Genomic DNA, 20,505 nt, shown 5'->3' on the forward strand with positions numbered 1-20,505 from the left:
GCTGCAGCTTTAGAATATGCAGCAGACTCTGCAGACCATGGGATTCTTCCAAAAAATAGTTTTAGTGCCTTTTTAAAGGTACTATACCTCTTTATTCCTTGGTCTTTATCCTATGTTCATTTCTGTCTCATTACAAAGTGCTGTGAGCTGCTATTAAGCAGCACATCCATCACCACCCAGGAATAGGGTCTAAAAGGTTAACGGGAACGGATTTTCTGGAAATGGAAAACATTCTAGTGATGAACGGCCTACTGGAATTCACCTTTGAATTAATGACTCGTATTTATCATCTCAAAAATATCGTGGTTTGGGCCCCGGGTGGGTGCGTTTTCTTTCCGACTGGACCACTTTGAGGACCACTCTGGTGTTGGGAAATATCAAAGCAATCTCTTAGCTTGTCTTTATGTTGTAGCCGACATAGCCACACCGCATTAGAAGAGCTTTTCTAACATATCGGAGAGGGGAGGGGCTGGAAATCCATTACACGATCTATAGCAGTGGGATAATGTAACAGCTTTGTAACACAGCAAGCCTTATAGCTTTAAGTGCTTCACTCAACATACTGCGGCTGTGAGATTGTGGATGAATGGCGTGCTTGTGCATGTTCACGTGTGTGTGTGTGTGTGTGTGTGTGCTGCTTAAAAGCATTTAGACATACGCAGATTCCCTCTTTTTTTTGTCTGCCGGTTCTGGTGGAGTGTGTGCAGACTGCGGCAGCGCCAAGCACCCAGCTGGATGATTTATCACAGAATACTCCTTGATTAGGGGAAATTAAAGCAGGCTGCTCTTGGCTCGCTAATTGCTTCGATAACAAGTTCAAGCAGTTAGTTAGCGGGAATATTTTGGAGGATATGGACCTCTGAGAGAAAACAACGACGACAATTAAACCGGAAGAGGCTGCCCAAAGTTGTGGTTTTGATGCAGTGTTGCAGAAATATACATCTGCTCTCCTCATAGTTGCTTGCCACCACATTTCCTGCTTTACTAATTCTACAGTTCCAACTTCCTGTGCTGGGACATGACTCAAAACCATTGAATGCTGAGAGCAACAAAAATCTGTGTTTGAGGGTGTTTAGAGCAGTTAACAAAATGAACGGGATCATCGTCTGACTGTTAGAGGTGAACTGCTGCCATAGCGGTCAAAAGTCTTCTAATGACACAAACGTTGATGTGAGATGTGCATCTTGTAAACAAGCTCTGGGAGTGAAGTGTTGAAACTGGAGCACACTTTTGCAGTGCTTTCACAGGCGTCAATCTTCGTATGACAAGAAAAAAAGCGCTGTGAAGTGTGCTTACAGTTTGTTTTTCCTGCTGTTGGGAATATTACAACACCTGCGTGATTGTGAGAGACAAGTACAACAAGCAGATGACATACGTACAGAAATCATGAGCAATCCAACATTGCCAATGCTTAGGAAAGTGTTCAAGGAGCGTAGAAAGTTTTTTTGTGTGAGAGCAGCAAGTCAACTTCTGAAAATATATATAGGACAATTACAACTGAACGGTGGAAACAGCCTTGTGACAAGTTCCGACTTCTCAGTGACTACATTTGTGTTTGTGTGAAGCTTGTGAGCGCATCGCTTCGATGCTGCGCTGTCTCAGGTTCCTTAGGAATTGTGCTCCTGCCCTGTCAATCATACAAAATGGTGCAGTAGGCAGGGCCATGCCTGAGCTTTTCCACCATCCCCCTGTGGAGTCTCTCTATGACAACGTCTGGCCGTTGAGGCACTCCCGCCGCAAGCACTGCGCCGGCTTCCACCAGTCTCCGTTGTGGCAGCGGCAGATGGTGCAGTCGTCCACCTTTACTTCAATTCCGGCTGGGATGATCGTCGTTCCAGCAAAGCAATTTGGACCTGCCGCATGGGAAGGGGGAGACAGACAGGAAAGAAGGAATGAGAACGACAAGAAATGGATGTGGCTCTCCTGAGGCCTTCTCTTTTTGGAGGGGTGGTGGAGTGCTGCAGGGAGTTCGGGGAGTCAGAGCAGACGTACAGATCTTTTCACGGGCATGCACCGATGGGCTTGTTTTTGCAACACTAAAGCGCTTTTGTTAGTCTCCCCTTCTCCCTCGACATGGAGCGCTTTGCATCCTAATGCGCTGCGAGCAGAGAAGCTGCCAGGGCGCTGGCTTGGCAGTGCAGAGAGGCTGGAGTACAGAGAGAGGCAGTAGGGAGGATGGTGTTAATCACTTCAGTCTGTATGAAAAGGCCACAGAACTCTTTAGCAATTCCTGACATGATTCTCTTCTCAGACACACACACACACACACACACACACCCTGCGCAATATAGAACTCAGATTCATTTTGACATCCGATTTATCCTGAAACCCATGTCGGGTTTCCTTGCACGGATTTTCAATTCTAAAACCATTTTGATTGTGTACCAGTGGAACACCTCATACCCATGTATTTGATCATCTCAGTAGCTAGAGAGACAGATTAATCCTGGGTACATTTTAGGATATGCCCCCGTGGAAGCCGAATACGGGAATGCGATGCATTTATTATTGGTGAAATACCACTTGAAATAATTCAATCTTGATTTGTTTCTCCCTGACCCGGGGCGATTTGAGGTGGCGTAAATCTCCCTCTACTTTTTGAGAGAACACAGCCAGAAGGTGCCAGGAATTCTTCCCAAATTGAATCATCTCGATGAAGCAATCAGCAGCTCAATTGGTGTGACGGTGACTTTGCTCTCAGTATACAGAGCCGTAAAACCTGCTGGATTCAAGACTCGATGAGTAGTCGTAAAAACCTCATATGCGTCATAACTCTTGAAGACGCAGTAGCTTTTACATCTTATTTTCATGGACATCTTAGTGTCACAGTGAATTTGATTTAGTCCAGGCAAACTTAACATTAGCAGTGAAACTGGATGGGAAGTTGACCCGCGGAGCGTTGCAGGGTACATTTTGGGGACACGGGCCAGCTGCTTGCACAATTACTCAACTTGTGTACAGAATAGGCCCTTTTTTTGGAAGACACGTTGATATGTCACAGTAGGAAAGGCAATACAAAATAAGGTAATTAAAATGAATGAGTGGCTGTATTCCATTTAGCTGCTTTAAATTCGGGGTCCTGGTTGTGTGCATGCTGGTTGACTGTCACGGCTTACTGGGACAGAGCCATTGTCAATGACATTCGGAACATCTGTTCTTTTCCTACTCGTCAACATGTCTGCTGTGACACGAGTGCTTTTTATGATTGTGTTGGGGCAACTCAGAGCACACGATTAAGGTTTGCTGAAGATCGTGGTCTTGGTTGATAAATATTGAAAGTCACACTTTTACCTAACTTTTAAATAAGTAAAATGATCTACACCACACTGAAAATAGGCGTTGCGTCATAGGCGATACGATCATCATTGTGTTTGTAGCTCCGCTGTCCTGTGAGAACCACGTATCTCTACAAAGTCAACTTTTCACGAGCTCAGAAAAACAGCCCTGTTTCTCAGCTCTGTGACGATGCATTATCCAGCTAAGAAGTCTTAAGTAGGAGAAACGTCTCCAAAAACGAACACTTCATCCTTCAGTTCACCAGTAAAACACTACAATTCTAAATGATCAAATTTGGAGATGCATGGTTTTCACGAAACAAGAAGGGTATGAAAATGTGAAACCTGAAAAGTAGCAACTAAATCTGTCAAAGAAATGCAGTGCAGCAAAAATAGAAATCATTCTATTTCTATATTTGAGTCCTTTTTGGACCTGATAGAAGCCCTTTGATCTGAGCTTAGAGGAGACATTGAGAACGCTTGCCAAGTCTTAACTCTCATTGATCTGCCTCTGGACAGCTGGCACAGGTTACAGGACAAACTCGGTAGAGGTTGATGAGGGAAGAGGAGGACTGGTCCTGGCTGCCAAGTGTGATTGTTTATTGCACAATAGACTCAGAGCCACAAGGACACGGTTTCAGCTACCCGTTACCCATTCGAAGGGCACACTGTCGCCCATCCGAGCTTGTGATCGATTCATGGCCAATACATTTTAGTGAAGTCAGGAACTGTTTCTCCTGTGTCCTAGTACATCATACTTTCCGTGACTGCATCGTAAGGAGTGAATGCGTACTAGGGCTGATTGCAGTCTATTTGGCTCAAATGTGATTATAGCTCTTTCCTAGAGGTAAGAAATGCTTCCATACAAACTCATCTGCCAAAAACCTTTAATTTACAAACACTTGCAAGCGTGACGTCAGTCTGAATGTGTGACCTAACTGTAGCCACATATAGAACTGCTACCGTGTCTGTCTGTTAAAAATCCATGATGGCCGTCTTCAGGCAGATACGTAGATGGCTAAAGTGAGAAAATGCTGGCCATTTCCAACACACTTCTCATTGTCATTTTCTTCATGAGAAATATATAATTACACGTATCTCCTGATATATTTACACCAGTATATAATTCATGATAAAGATAAGAGCTGAATCAGTCGGACTCAATGAACGTGGATGTCAGAGATAAGCACCCTGGCTAACTGTTCCATTGTGCGGCATTCTGCTCTCTGTTGCTGTTCTCAGGGTCTCCAAGAGGCAGGCGATCCTAATAATAGAAAGCTTTGACAATGGGCATTCGTAAGCCAAAAAGACCCGTCTAATCATTTCATTCCCGCCAAATGGAATGATTGGCCTACCTGTGAGCACTCATTGCGCATCACCGGAGTCTACCACAACGTGCTAGCTTGGCAGCTATGAGTACTAACAATGACCATGGTCGTTGTTTTCTTTCATAATGAAGTTGCCGACTTGGCTATTTTTCTCACTGTATTTAGTAACTTTTGGAGCGAGTGCTGCTAGATACCTTCGTTTGAAAAGAGTTGGCAACTCTTTGGGCTGGATTATTCATGTGGATACTATTTTTTTTATCTAGCGTACATTACCAACCCTAGCTTTAAATGTTAAAAACTTTTTACTAAATCTGATGGGTCTGGGGTTAAGCAGACACCACAATCACCACACCAAACCATATGAACTGTTGCAATTCATGTCCGCGTCAAATAATTGTTCCCTTGTGGGAAAACACATTGACATTTCGGAGGGTTGAAATCATTTCACATCGTGATTTGAAACCAAACACTTTCAGCAGGTGAAGACGACAAATGTACGACTGTCTTCCACTGATTGCATGTCAAGCCGAAGCACATAAGTAGTTGTCTTCCTTTCACAGCCCCCTGTCCCTTGGCCAAAAGAAACGAGAGCTAAACAGCATTGTTCATTGTCCTCTCCCCACAGCCCTCAGCTCCCATAGAGATTTAACTGGCTGCCAGAGCCTGACCATGCACCCGTGGGGAGCCTGGAAACGGCAGGCCTACCCTGAAATGCCAAGTGTGTCACTGTGTCCTGTCAGCCTGGATTAGCTCCCTTTCTAGCAGCTACTGCAGCTTTGTTAGTGTGGGTGTTTGTGTGTGTGTTTGTATGTGTTTGTATGTGTTTTGAAATAAAAGAAAGAAAGCAAGGGGGATAAAGAAGAAATGAGAAGAAAGGGTGAAAGAAAATGTGGGTAGTTGTTGTGAAATAGCCATTTAGCATCCGCTTCTTCTCACATTTATAGGTCAACCGCTGCTTGAAAGCAAAAGAAAAGATATTTCAGGACATTCCTTTCAGTGTATTTCAACAGGAATACTCGTGAACAATATCCTTATTTTGGCATGGCACTCAACATAATGAAAAGAAAAAGCATACAGTAGTCATGACAGTGCATCTTTAATTGTTTGTCAGCTTTTTCATTTGAGTTTAGGAAAACTTCCTTTGCCAGCTCTTTCAGCTCTCAAATGATCTGACGCTTACATTTGAGCCAAATGACAAAACAGAGGATACAACATTGTGTTGTGACTGCATTTAATATTACCCATAGGCACACTTTGCTGTTTGGCATTCCAGCCCGGATCACATTGCAGTCGAACAGTTACTGTACTTTAGTCATAAAGCTCCATCTGTCCCTCAGGATTGGTGCTGGCAAAGGGAAATCTCCCTCCTCGCCTTGTAAATAGCCAGTGAACCATTGGAATCCTATAATTCTAATTTCGGGATTGGCTGTGTGTGACAAGGGCGTCAGGGCACTGGGAGATAAAAGGCTCTCCGAGGACCCATTAGTCCCTCCTACCATGCCTTTAATCAATGGGCTAATGTTTACTCTGCTTAGTGTGTCATTTATAATCAAAACTAGTACTGCTCATTAGTGTCCAACGGGCCCAAGGTAATACTTTTAATTCATAAAACACCAATTACGTCCTCATCCTCTAAAGGCGCGGCCATCAAATGGCGATAGCACAAAGTTGCCGTCATCGTTTTAATGAAAATGTAATGACTTCTGTAAGAGCGTGCGTTGTATTCCAGAGTGTTTACCGTTTTTACAGATGGGGCAGCATTGCTCTGGCTCGTACACAGGGTTCACGCACTCTGGGACGGCGCAGTCGGACACCACACAGTGCACCTCATTATTTGGTTCGCAGCGGCACCATTCACAGGGTGACGGCTGTGGGCAGAGGGGGAGGGAAGAGACATCTGGGTTAGATGATTCAGCAGGTTTCACCTTTTTCCGTTCGCGTGCTCTACATGATTACGACTGGTCAGTGGAATGAACAGCCTTGCCACTGTGCTATTTCCCAATTAAAGAATATTCCCATTACATGCATCTCATACTGTCTTCATAAACAAAGTTAATCAATTATTCACCAAGCCAGTTTCATTAGGCTTCTTGTGTCTTAACAAAAAGAGCCTGGAGCAGACTTTGAATAAAATAACTAACAAGAGAGTCTACAAAGTAGTGTTGATGATATTCAGCATTTCTGCTGCGTTCTGCTGCGGCCTGCCTCAGGAAACAGTTCAGAGGCTTATCTCTCCACCTCTGCAACATGTAAATCAGTGCTATGCAGCTCTCTGTGCTGCTGCCGCTCACGTGACTCTATCTTTACGAAGTCTCCTGACCGGCAAATGAACTGTAATGCAATTACATGGAGTGGAAAAATACAAACTGTTTCCAAATCACGAAAGGTCAACTGTTCGACATATTAGGTTTTTTCTTCTGCTCGTCTTTTGAGGGCGTCTCTGCTCTGGGTCTGCTCGATCAGCGGCTCAGCACTCTGTACTAAGGTTAGAGGGTGCATATGTTTCATATTTGATAACCCTTTTGCGGCTCACATTTGATAAAATATGTGATTTTCGTGGAGAGCAGCAACTGAAACCAAACAAATGGTTCTGATAAGTCATATTAAAGTAGTTCACGTATCCGTCTGACGCCCACAAATTTCCCAAACTTCTGCAGTCAATATTTAAATGCATAAATTTACATTTGTTAGGTCTTTGTACGGATTATACAAACGAGATACATCGTGTTAATTTGTGAGCTTTTTAATTGACGGAGCTGCTTCCTCTTGTTTCCAATCTTTATGCTAAGCTTGGCGAGCTAGCTGCTGGCTCCAGCTACATATTTAGTGCCAGAAGATTGGTATCAAACTTCTAGTCTTTCTCTTGGCAGTAAAGTGACTAAGTCTATCAACAAAACTTCCATCATTTTTATTATTCCTTCATATGCTGGATGTTGTGCTGTGAAATACATTTTTTTGTTGTAATTTTGCCATCACCTATCCCAAACTGCATTAGTTCCAGACAGTTTCCAGACAGCCATATTTCCACCAACTTTAATTGAATTGTAGCAACAACAACAGTTCCACGCTTCAGTTTTGTATGAAATGAAAGCGCTGTGGTAATAATGCATGCTTTAATGTGACTTGTATCAGCCCATTTTGCCAGGATGCAGTAACATGCATCGAATGGGAAGTGGCCAGGCTTGCATGTTTTGTTGAATTAATGGCTGAATGCACTGCAGCCACAGGTTGAATATGAGCAACATGAAAAGATGGAGGGGTGGGGTAGAGAATATATAAAACTGTCTCAACTGTAACAGCTAAACGTCCTGATATTTCAGACAACCGTCCAGTGGGATTAACCTATTTTCATATATGATGTTTACATCGGGCAAGAAAACAGTAACAAACTAAAAAAATCTGACTGAGGAAATGACTGAGTGCAAGAACAGCGCCTGTATTTATGTGGAAATGTCTGTAACTTGTTCGTGTCCTGGTATAAAACACATTCCATATTTGTTTGGCAGCTGCCAAACATATGTAAATCAATCAGCCTTACAGTTATCTTCCCCTCCGTCAGATTGAGCGCTCATACAGGAATGTACCAATTACACAGCGAGATGCTGTCTCATACATATGGAAGATGGACCACATTTTGCCAACATGGAGGTTCAATCCCACTTTGGTGTTTACATGCACAGTAATAATCCTGTTGAGTTGTATGTTGGCATATAAACATGAAATCCTAGTTTCAGAAACATGGAATTCATTATTTAGTCATTAGTCAATGAAGCACAGACATGGGATGGATTCTAAGATTGTCCCAAAGTCCGGCCATAAGGAGGAGACTTGCATCATTAGAGGGCCTCCGTATTGAACCAATGTTACTTTATTTCCACCCCACATGAAGAATACAAAAAGAAGGGTAGCTGTAGGAACTACTGTGGTCACGTCTGGCCTATGTATTTGAAACACTTTCTGAAGAGAATGTCTGAAACTCCAACATAGAAGATGAACTGTATTGTTGCTCTCGTCACTTATTACTGCTGATAAGATGGGGGAACTATAACCAGAATGCACCAGAGTCCTGGTGCAGTCACTGAAATGAGAGTTGCTGGATGTGGATGAGTCAGAACGACCTGTATTGATGCAGACATTCAGAAATCTGGATATTGTTATAATAACCAAAGGATATGAATAACCAGGTTTCTCATGTCCCCTGTGAATTTCATATCTCATATATGATCACTGCCAGGATAAAACTTAAAACCATCCTAGTGTCCATGGAAACTTGACCTTTACAACAACACAAACACATGCATCGAATAGTTATTTGTTCTTTCAGTAATAAAAGCAACAGACTGACAACAGAACATTCTTCTCTTTAACAGCCTTTACTGAGCAGTGGATGGTCCATCACATGTTAGTTTGAAGTCTCTGATTAGTGCTAAAAGCACAGTACAATCATGGATTCTCTCTAGGACCGAGACAATTAGTTAAGTGCATGGTAAGGGTCCAGCTTACACCAATTCTGATAAATATTTGATCAGCTGCCAAACATACAAGGAAATGTCTCTAAAACTAACAATGGAAACAATTAGACACGGTTTCACTGGAGTCTGCATCTGGCACCTTTTCTCCCCATGAAGCATATTACTATCTTCAGAGGATAGAGAAGAAGACGATTAGACATCATATAGCTGTCCTGGAAGTACACATTCGGTATGCATGACTAAATCTGCTCAAACTTTTACTTGTTTTTCCTAGAAAATGCATTGTCTGGAATAGTGGCTGCTGGAAAATTGAAGGATTAAAGTCAACACAAGAATTAACATGTATTATTCATGTGGTTTGAGGCGATGCAATCAATATGTTTGTAAATGAATGTGATCCAGAAACAACAAAACAAAGACTTAAAGTCATTGTTTAATGGTTGACATTCATTTAATTATTTTAAGAATGAAAAGTACGTTAGTACGTTAAGAGCAGCTGGCTTCTTGACGTACTGATTATTTTATGCAAGAATGGCCCAAAAAAACGAGCATAGTGAAGTTTATTTAGCACAATTCATGCAATAAAAAAGCACTATTTTTGTTGTTGTAATGACGTCAAATACAAATAACTAATAAATACGATAAACTTGTGACATTTAGATTTTTAGGTAATTTCATATTAGGTAAATAAAGTGTTACAAATATTATCAGTGTTCTGGTTCAAGGATTGATCCTGACAGTGGTGGAAGATGTAATATTTTACCGAATTAAAAGACCTACGTAAAAGGAGAATTACCACAGTGAAAAAGAGTTTGGTACAAGTAAAGCTCCTGCAAAATCATACTAAAGTAGAAATACACACAAGTATTAGCATCGAATCGTATTGAAAGTACTCATTTTGTGAAATGGCTTTATCCAAAGTGTTACATTTATTCTATCATTGGAATACATTTGTTACCGTCGATGCATCATCTGAATGTAAAGATAGAACTCATTTTAACAACTGTATATACTATTGGGTAGTTTCATCTATCAAAATGCATATTTTATAAACTGAGCATGTGTTTTGCGACTAAAATCGTAAAGTTTCATTGAATTAAAGTAGGCCTACGAGTCAAATTTGTGAGGGTCATTAGTGTTCATTCACTACAGTACAATTAACCTTTAAAAATAAATGTGCTGCCAGATGTTTTGGTGACGAAAAGTCTCCTGTTGTCCCTGTCCTTTAATGGCTGGGTATTAGAGAGAATGCTTTTCATTCCCACTCTGAGACAAATGGAGATGGGGCGGGGAAGCAATGAATAGTTAAATAACCTTTAGCGGGGCAAATGATAAAGTCAAATACTTTGAAGCTGGACAACAGGGTCACAGGAATCTCACCCATGCACGCTTAATAGGAGTGACGGAAATGGGTTGACAGACAAACTGCTGTTGTCCAAGTCGAAAGAAACATTTCACTGGTGGTCAGGGAATACGGGGGAGAGAGAGAGAGACAGAGGAGGATTTGTGGATGAGGGGAGTTGGATGCTAAAAACACCCATTCAGGGGCACCTTAAGGTTCAAACAAGAAAAAAACTTTTTTGGAAAATTATTTGTGGCCTAATTGTTTTCACTCAATAATTTCTCCTAACTAGGGCCCTTCCTGCCTCTGGCAAATTGGATCAGACAACTTCTTTGGGCAATTATTTTTACAGCTTTTATGGCTGTTTTGTCTCATAGGTGTCAGTGCCGAAAAACAGAGTCACTAATTACTGTTGTGTGGGATGTGTAGGCAGCTCTGTGTGTGCGCATGCTTTTATAAAATTCACTGTTGCGATTGTCTGCACATGGGCTTTCACAGCACGTTTCTGCAATTACGATACACCGAGTTCTGCAAAGACTTTTGATGTATTGAGAGAACAATTAAATGTCACAAAAAAACAGACGAATCACAAAAGGAAAATGAAATTGCCTCAATATTTAAGCCCCACGCAGTAGTAGGCGGCCTTAACTGTACTGTAGATTCGTACCTGTCTCATGGGGATTTAAGGAAAGGTGAGTAGACACGAAGTATTAAGCCTGCAATTTTCAGCATTGATATTACTTGCAAATGAATCAATTAACATTACTTGCCTCTAAATGAGAAATCATTCAAGATAATAGTCTGATGGTTGAAATCTACTGTGTGCACCTTTGTAACTAAAAAAGTGTTAGAGCCCTCCCCCTTTTTAACTCTGCATTCCTTCCCTAGGGGAATCGCAGGACGCACGGGATTGTTCACATTTGAGTTCACATCCCAGCCCTAGCCTGACGATCTGGGATCTGAACTCACCCTATATCTCCCGGTTCTTGATTGCAGCTGCGCTGGGGCCAGAGGGACGCCGGCAGCCATGCTGGGCGGACTGGTCCCTTCCTCATCTGATGGGGAACCCTGTAGGTGAAACACCTACTAAGGTTGAGTGGCATGACTCTCTCACAGAGAAACATAGCAAAAAAGTTGAAAATACACCCACTGGCAGCAAATCTACACTTACAAAAAAACTACACTGTATTAAACGCCATGTTGCTGAATATACTTAGAGGTGCTAAATTCCAAATTGAGAGCATTACTGTTGCAGCTAACGGCTATGTGTTGTGTAAAGATATAGTGGAGTCACACTCCATCCATGTGTTGCAAAGGAAATGCCAATGAGGCCCTCGCCAAAGGTTAACCTGTCGGCATCTTTAAATAGAAGCCTGTGTATCAGTTACTGACGCCATTTGATTTCCTTGAACACTGCAGGGTTCCGAAGCTTTCATGTGTTCACTGAAGAGATCCAAACCTCACTAAGATTTTCTAGTTACCTGTGTGGTCTTTGATAAGAGAGGCGGATTGGCACAGATGTCCTCTCTCCCTGATTGTGTTCTGCAATTATCACTGAAATAGTCAATAAGAACAAAAGAATATATTTTTTTCTTCTTTCAAGTACGAAGAATGTCCTTCCTTTCTGGGCCCTCCAGTCAAGGTTAGCATGCGGCTGAGCCGCGCTATTGATGGACTTGATCTCACATCAAACTGCGAGGATCATGCACTCGCAGTGGCCGTCACACAATCTGTGGGCTTGCATCCCAATGCAGGACTGAGCTTGATGCTGTCTGATGTGCAAACACACCAATCAGTACAGATTAAGTACATCGGTTTTAAATGGGCGAATCCCACTCACTCCTTATTAACAGCAACACTTAAGTGTGTCACCGTCATGCTGGTGTGCCGATGCATAATGTTCATGGCCACATCTAACAATTATTTTCACTATCAAATAATTGATTGTTGATTTTGATGAATAAACAAATGACTTTAAACTACTACTACTACTACTACTATAATAATGATAACAAAAATGTAAAACACAGGAAAGCAGAAATTGCAATAGCATATTTTAATTGTTGCTAATCCATTTTTATTATGGTTGACTAATTATTTGTTCAACAAATTGATTCGGCACGAGCATATTGGCCCCTGAGGCAAAAAAAATGATGGTTAATTCATTCAGCTGGATGTACTAAAGACAGACACATGAAAAGCAACTATGACGGTTTTAAATGAATACGGATAAACTGGAGCAGAATGATAAATAATGATGCTTGTCTTCATTTTATCTGGCTTAACTCACTGTGTCCCCCCGGCCCGCCTTGTCTCAGTGACAGGACAGCTAATATTCACAGGTGTGACATGTGCCGACATCTTCCAGCAGAGGTTGGATCGCTTTACCTTGAAGTTATTATGTAAACTGAAATAAACATGACAAAATATTGTGCTGAAGCCTTGCATGACAGGTAAACAGCATTGAGGTTTTCATTAAAAGCTGTTGGTGTGATTGTCCACTTGCTGCAAATGATATTCATATGCAACTCTTCTGCACAAGTGATATACGTCTGTTTGCCTTCAACACAGGCAGCACAGGTTCATGCTCCTCTGGTATAGTAGTAGTCAGCCTTTGTATTTTATTATTCAACCATAATTATTATCTTTCCCTAACTTTAAAGCTAATCAATAGTTTTATAATAATGGCGTATGTGTAGTGTGACAGAGTTAGCTTGAGGTGACACAACGATCACAGACTCTGCTGGTCCCTTCAGCTCTATGGGATATCTTAGCAATATGTATCTTCAGCTTGGTTTTAAGGGCCGCAGCTTTAATGTTTTGGTTCACTGACGATGCTCAGCTCTAGTTGCATCAGACAGAGGTTTACGGCAACAAAGCTGTGTTAAATGAAGTGCCTGCTACTTGTGCAACACCAGAGAGCAAAGTTAGCACCTATGGCTGGTGCACTCAGTGGAGCATTTAGCAGCTAAAGAGCCCCGGGGGTTGGTCGAGACCGAAAACACAGCAAAAAAGAGACATATGCATCAGGTGGCTACAGATATATGAATGCTAATGTTGCTCTGTTTGCTAATACATTCACCATAACCACTTCACAAGGAGATAATATGCTGAGTTTACATCTTGCTCCGCTTACTTAAAGTGGCCAATAAATAAGAAGCGATTAATACTGCTTATGTTTTAGTTAGAATACCTCAACCATAGCACAATGAGTTGCTACTTATATATATATAACATTGATTATGTCTGATAAGAGGCATGTTAGTGCGAAATAGCTGAAATGCTCTCAGGCTTATATATCTTGATGAGGCTGAAAGCATAACATATTCATGCTCTCTCAGAAGAACGCTTAGATGAGGTAACAAGCTCAGACTTGTGTGGGTTTTGGTACATATTTTACATGTATGAGAGGTTTCCTCTTTGGATGATTGTACATGTTGATTTGTTTCAATAATTTATTTGGATTTGCACATTGTTTGATCTCTGGTATGTGGTTAGCGACGCTGTTGAACATTGCTAATCTTCCACAGGCGATGCTTATGTTGAAAATGATTTCAAAAGCTTATTTTCAAGTGTTCATTTAGTTCTGGAGTGCCTATCATTTCGAGCTGGCTGACAAAATAGATGATTGGAAAGTGACTTATGAACATAAATCCTCTCCACACCCGAACGGGAGAACCCATTTGTCCCAGAGCTGTTGTTGGTTTGTGCATCCAATTTTAAAAACTAGTAAAACTTGGTGGATGTTTGTGAGAAACAATGTGTCCACGGAAATCAGTTTCTGGACAAAAGTGATGTAACATATAGTTTTGTTTTTAAAAATGAAGAGGATATTGGCCAAGCCATCATTCTTCCAGTTTGCTTACTTGTCTCAAATGTTGGGATCACTAGATTTAGGTTTTCTGCCTCTAACGTTATGTCATGAAATGTAGATCCAGAAAAAGATTGCAATAAGTTAGATGGGAAAAACACCCTCCAATGTAAATTCAGTCCTGAATACACACACAACTACAGTGGACTTACTAATCTTAACTGGTTACTGATATATTTGCACAGACCGAATGCCTTGTTTAACCACAGAGCTAAACTGTTGTTTGGGCAGCATTGAGCAGTCATATCATATTTCAATCAATTGTTCAGGAATATGAATGAGGATGTTTCAGCAGCAGGGGCAGAAACAATTTAAACACAGAACTTAGTTGTCATGCTAACAATGTTATTTATAATCAGGCAGAACTGTCACGCTCGATAACAACCGATGAGACACAGAGTCTACAAACTTTGCTCCCTTCGCAGGAGACACGGGGAAACTGAGTCTGCCAGCAATGACCCAGTGTCCAAAACTCAAAGCATTAAATCCTCTTATAGCATCTGCCAATTTAGTAATGCTGGGTGAATATTCAGTTGATGGTGCAGGGGGGGGAGATGACATCACTCTGGGAGGCAGCCATCTTTGTGCCCTAGGCCAATAAACACATTTTCATGATACTTTTACTGCAGTATATACTCACACTAAGCCTCTCTAACCCAAACCAAACAACCCGACACCACAGGTCAATACTGCCGTTGTGCTGTATTTTGCCATGTTTCAACACTAAATAGCATTGAACAGTCTATTGCTGTCAACAGTTTGCAAGACCAAAAGCAGTGTGTGGGTGTTTGGTCAACTGCACTTAAAATTCCTCCCCTCGATGAGACATCAGGTTTTGTTTCGTGTTTGAATTAATCGATGTATATCATTTGACATGAGCATGTAAGTCTAGTTAGGGGTGTTCATGTAATTGTCTATGACATATATCAACCCAGACAAACAGCCATAAGTAAGACGGTTGCTTCCGTGGCATCCAGACTTTGGCGGTGACTGAATCAACCTGGCAAGATGGAACCAACTCATGAGCATCAGTTGTGTCGCCATAGCCCTCAAATAAGTGGAAATGTGATCTTACTCACTATTTTATCATTGTACTGCAAAACAAAGTTGAAATACAATGCTATTAATTAGTTAGGAAACAGTAGCTTTAAACATGGTTTTATTATAAATTCCAACAGTTCCAGAATGTTCATGCCATTTTCAAATTCAATAAAATATATTTAAGTCATTATGACTTTTATGTTTTTATGTCGTATGTAAAACAAGACATTATAATGTATATTAGTAGTTGTTTTTCTCCAAAAACGAATGTTGTAAAACTTAGAAAATACACTCTCCCTGCTCTCTGAAACATTTATTAAGGATTCATCATACATGTATGAATGAGACATAGGCTATTTAGATATTTTAAATAGATCTGTAGTTAAAAATTTGGTATAGACACTTACTATGAGGGAATACTGTGAAGACATTACATATGAGCAGTAGGTAAGGGTTAAAAATCATGCTCCTTTTTAGCCAATATGAGAAAGAAGCCTGTTGGAAATGTCGATGGCAACTTTTGTTAAGTGCGAGGATTTTGCCATGTTTTTTGTAAGTTGATGACTCAGTGTTTCAAACGATCGAGGTTGGAGAACTCAGCTCTTACCTTGAATTCTTGCAGTATTTTGTACGTTTTCCCCCGGTACTCGCAAAAGTTTTTCACCTCCTTGCACTCGGGGCAGCATCCATTGTGCACCACTTTGGTGCACTTGGGGTGCAGTTTAGGGCACTCGGGCTGGTCGCACACAGGCCCGTCCTCCGCGCACACGCACGGACAGTTCGAGTGTCCCGGGTAGAAGCGCTCCCCGAGTTTGTAGACGAAGCCACTGTCATCCACGCACCCTTTCCCCCGGTAGTCATCGAAGCCGATGTTGTCGCTGGCGGTCTGCTCCGCCTCGTCCGTGGTGTAATCCGCGGGGTTACCAACCGAGGCCGGAGACCCGGCGTTCAGGGCCAGCAGGAGGACGAAGGCGGCCGAGAGGAGAGGGCCCATCCTTCACCGCGACATCGATATCCACGTTCAACAAAATTGTGTTGATGTCATCCCTAGACTCACGGTATCCTCTCCAGATTCGTCCTGCACTTCATTATTGTTATCATCATCATCATCATCATCACTTGAGGAAATGGGCTGCAGTGGAAGAAAATAAGAGATGATGTGATGGGTGATGATTCCACTGCTATTGTTTTGCACATCCTCATAAACCAGTGAACGTCACGTTTCAAATATCCTACATTTCATTTGAAGCATTTTTCACTGCTGCAAACAGTCATTGTAGGGATAATTTAAGTTTCTCTCTCTCTCCCTCTCTCTCGCTCCCTCGCTTTATTATTATTATTCTCTTTGAGCAAAATCGCAGCAATAGGTGAACGTCTAACTATAAAAGAAAAGGTTGCAACATCCACTATCTAAATTGGGTGGAGTGGACTCCTCACAGTATTCTTCTCCACAGTTAATTAAAAAAACAACCTACTAGCTATCTTTGTACAACTACGAACTCGATCAGAGCAACTAGAGACAACAGGTTGTTATATATTGGTCTATTTGCCTCGAAGCCAATTCTTATACAAAGTACTATTCTGACACTAGACTTCCAGTAACCTGTTTTTACTGAATCAGTCATGTAACATGCAAATGCCCGGAATCATGAATGCGCAATGATTTCACCCAAAATGCACCACTCCATCGGAGAAGGGGGAAAACACAACGCAGAATCCAGACAGTTAAGAAATGCATAGCTGGAAATAAATATTTCGCCTCGGCTTGGAATCGCTTGGTCAATAAATGCTGCGTGTCTTGACAGATCAATCGAAATGCCAGTGCCAGCGGGGATGCATATCACGCGACATAGGGCAAACTCACCGCGTTGAAATAGCTTGATATCCACTTAGTGTGAAGCCAGAGAGCCGAACACACTGCTAGAGCAGATTAAAGATCGTCACCCTATTGGAAACTTCACTTTATCCACGGGGTAAATTCCCCAGACTCCTCAAGACACTATAATCCGCCCTCACGGTCGTGATGATGGGTTTAAAAGCAATTAAACACCAGCCTTTTGGAGACGTGCTTTCCCCCTTTCCAGTGGAAAGAAAACGATATCCACGTAAAAGTAGGTCTGCTTCACGATTATCCCCATCGGACTCACCTTTTTGAGATAAACAGTACACGTCCAGAGACAGACCGAGAAAAAACAGCTCGAAAAATCCTCTCGACAGAGTCAATTCAATATTTCCCAACGACGCAGTTGAATGTTAGAAAGCTGCAGTCTTGTCTTGTTGCATACATCCAGCGGTTGCATGAACAATACAAAAATCCAGAAGGATAGAAGTTAAGAGTGTAAGAAAATTAAACCAAACGAGATTGAAGCCAGTCATTGTTTGATATTTGGTGTTCGGCAGAGGTCGCGTTCATCGTCAGAAGCCGAGACAGTGGAGGGAGCGCTCCGACTTTTAGCACCTTGGAGAGCGACTGTCTCCCGCGTCCTGCACTGAGCAGAGCAGAGCATAGCGCCCGTCCGCCTCCGTCACCCACATAACACAGCAACGCTCACATCCAACGATCCGAGGACGACTCCGGCTGCAGCCCCCAAACTGGTCCTGCAAGAGTTAAAGGCTAAAAAAAAAAAAAAAAAAAAGCATCAAGTCAAACGACGCAATAAACGGTCAGTAAGGTTTCTAGATGAGCAGCTGGAGGTATAGGCTAGATCTGTCAAATGTGTGGCGTGTCTGTGAACGGGTGCGCCTGTGTTATTATGCGCCTGTGCATGTGTGTGTCTGCGTATTTGTGCGCGCCATGTGTTTTCACACATGACCTGCAGCATGTTAACCCTGAGTCACTCATTTGCTGCAGCACACTATATAGAAACCTATTTCTACCATGAGACAGCAAAAAAAAAAGAAGAAAGGAGTCTGACTTGGCAGCCCTTACAACAACAGAAAAATCCAGTATGGCTTAGCATAGCAGCATTAACTTTGTTATGGTAACAGGGGCAGCCTGACAGTCTAAGCACAGATGACTGAGTGAGACCCAAAATACCACTTAATTCGTTATTCCCATGAGGAACCATACCAATCTTTTCAACCTCAACCTCATGGCCTTTCTTGTTCAAATATAATGTGTTCATCATGGCTTTTATCTGAGTAATGATTAAGACCTGATATTAGGAGTTCTTTTACATGAAACAGGTATCAGTCCCCAAGGCAACTCTGAAACTCACCTCTACAAAGTATTACACACAGTTACATCTGCTGCATACTGACCCACCATGAAAGGTCAAATACAACAAAAACAGCCGAGTTAAAAGTTGGTGTGGCATGAATTCTGGTACAGTTTTCTACCAGACTGAAATTGCTTAAAAACATTGATATAGCTATCCAGTTACTGAATCCGTCACAGATCAATATCCAGCACATCTTTGAAGCGCTGCTATGGTACATTATCTCATAATGCAAAATGATTTAATTTCATCGTCTGATGACATGACCCGAGTTAAAACCCGCCACCCCATGTTGATTTTCCTCGTTAAAACTTCAATAATCACAGAGGAGGAGATGGACATAAAGGGACGCTAACAATTTAGACAGAGACTTTAAATGTCCGAGACAACTAAGATTTTGATTATTCAAATGAGGGTGGCAGCTCAGAAGATGTCCCACATATATCAAGTGTATATGCTCATTAATGCATGGGCATATCCTGGGCCTCCTCTCCTCTGAGCATGATTCTCAGCTGCAAACAGCAAAGCATGCTCTCTGGTACAAATTCAGCATCGAGCTCAGACTTGATGACATTCAACCTCCGTAACTAACACTCTATCTAAAGAGCAATGTGTTAGCGGGCTCCTGCCAGCCACACTCCACTTATTATTCTCCTAATCCTAGAGAATCTAAAGCTTTTAAAAACTGAATCACATGATTTATGTATTTAGAATGAATAATAAATCACGCAGGTTTGCGAGACAGTGCCGCCATTGCCGGGGATCGTGCGGGGGTTAGTTATCTCCAAAAGGTGGCAGGTTGTTGAAATGCAAATGTCGGCCTGTGGCAAGCGGGGGTTTTGTTGAACTCCTGGTAACATGCGCAAAGTGCAAAATGACCGTGTCAGCTGAAACATTTAGCAGGCAAACTGAGCTTACACTGCTCACGCTTATCCCCGACTGAATACAGGAACGTGGAAGGCATGTTTTCATTACAATTTCATATGGTGTTTGCGTTTCTCTTACGCTCCTCTAATCCGGAATGCTGTTTTCTCATCCTTTAAAATCTGCATTTGACTTCATCGAGTTGCATGTGTGGGCTGCATTCCCCCTCCAGACTCGAACAAGACTTGGTTTCCCGGTTCGAATCATGCCTCCTCCGCAAACAGATGTGTTTTTGTGTCAGATTAGGAAACTGTTAATGACACCAAACAATCCCTCGTGGTTTGTAATTGCTTTCTCACGGCAACCAACCCCTACCTACATCCCTTCCCCCAACTCTCTGCGCATAAACGTCTTTGTCCGTTGACCTGGTTAGAAAGAAAACACTTCACGAAACACTTATGGTTCGTAAAGCCTCTCATCGTCCTCCCTCTTGACATACCACTCCCCCTATTTGAGCCAGAACAAGTGTATATATCATTTATTAAATCTGACATTGCACAAATGTATCTTAAGGTGAGATGTGTTGTATAAGACAGCCGGCCACCTACCATAGCATGCCATGGTCCATTAGGCCTTCACTCTGGTTCACAAAAAACATGGCGTGGATGATATAAAACAACACCGTTATTGAAAAATCAACTCGAGCAACCACTTTCATGAAGAGGCGACCTGTGTGTTATTGCTGGGTGCATTGGTGATGTCGTCTTGTTGGTGTCATATGACATTTTCCTTATCACACTCACAGAGGTGTTTACAGCTCAGTTGCGTTTGAGGTGAGTTTAGGAATTCCCAGCCCACAGGGTTCCAATTCAATCAGCTAATGGAGCTCTTCATCCCCCTGCCTCATGCCTTCCACCACTCCCGTTTTCCTGCAGCGACACATTCACTGCGGCCGAGTCTGTACCACATATTATAATGGTTCAGCCATTAGGGCTACATTTATAGCCTTCTTCGGCATTATATTCGGTCACAGCTATTCACACTGACGAATGCCAGAGAGGGAGAAAGCAGAGAGAGGCGAAGCAAGTGAAAGA

At 42.1% G+C, this 20,505-nt stretch overlaps 1 protein-coding gene across 1 annotated transcript; it reads right to left on the reverse strand.

The window, feature by feature from the left end:
* Nucleotides 1–1,701: 1,701 nt before the first annotated feature.
* vwc2l (von Willebrand factor C domain containing 2 like) lies at nt 1,702–16,323 on the reverse strand (the record flags this gene model as incomplete). The annotated part of the gene is made up of 4 exons (XM_079277744.1): nt 1,702–1,853; nt 6,342–6,471; nt 11,387–11,485; nt 15,937–16,323. The coding sequence occupies 4 exons, from the start codon at nt 16,321–16,323 to the stop codon at nt 1,702–1,704; spliced, it is 768 nt and encodes a 255-aa protein (XP_079133870.1).
* Nucleotides 16,324–20,505: the final 4,182 nt, after the last annotated feature.

This window comes from Melanostigma gelatinosum (genome assembly GCF_949748355.1).
Source record: "Melanostigma gelatinosum genome assembly, chromosome: 10".
NCBI classification, from domain to species: domain Eukaryota; kingdom Metazoa; phylum Chordata; class Actinopteri; order Perciformes; family Zoarcidae; genus Melanostigma; species Melanostigma gelatinosum.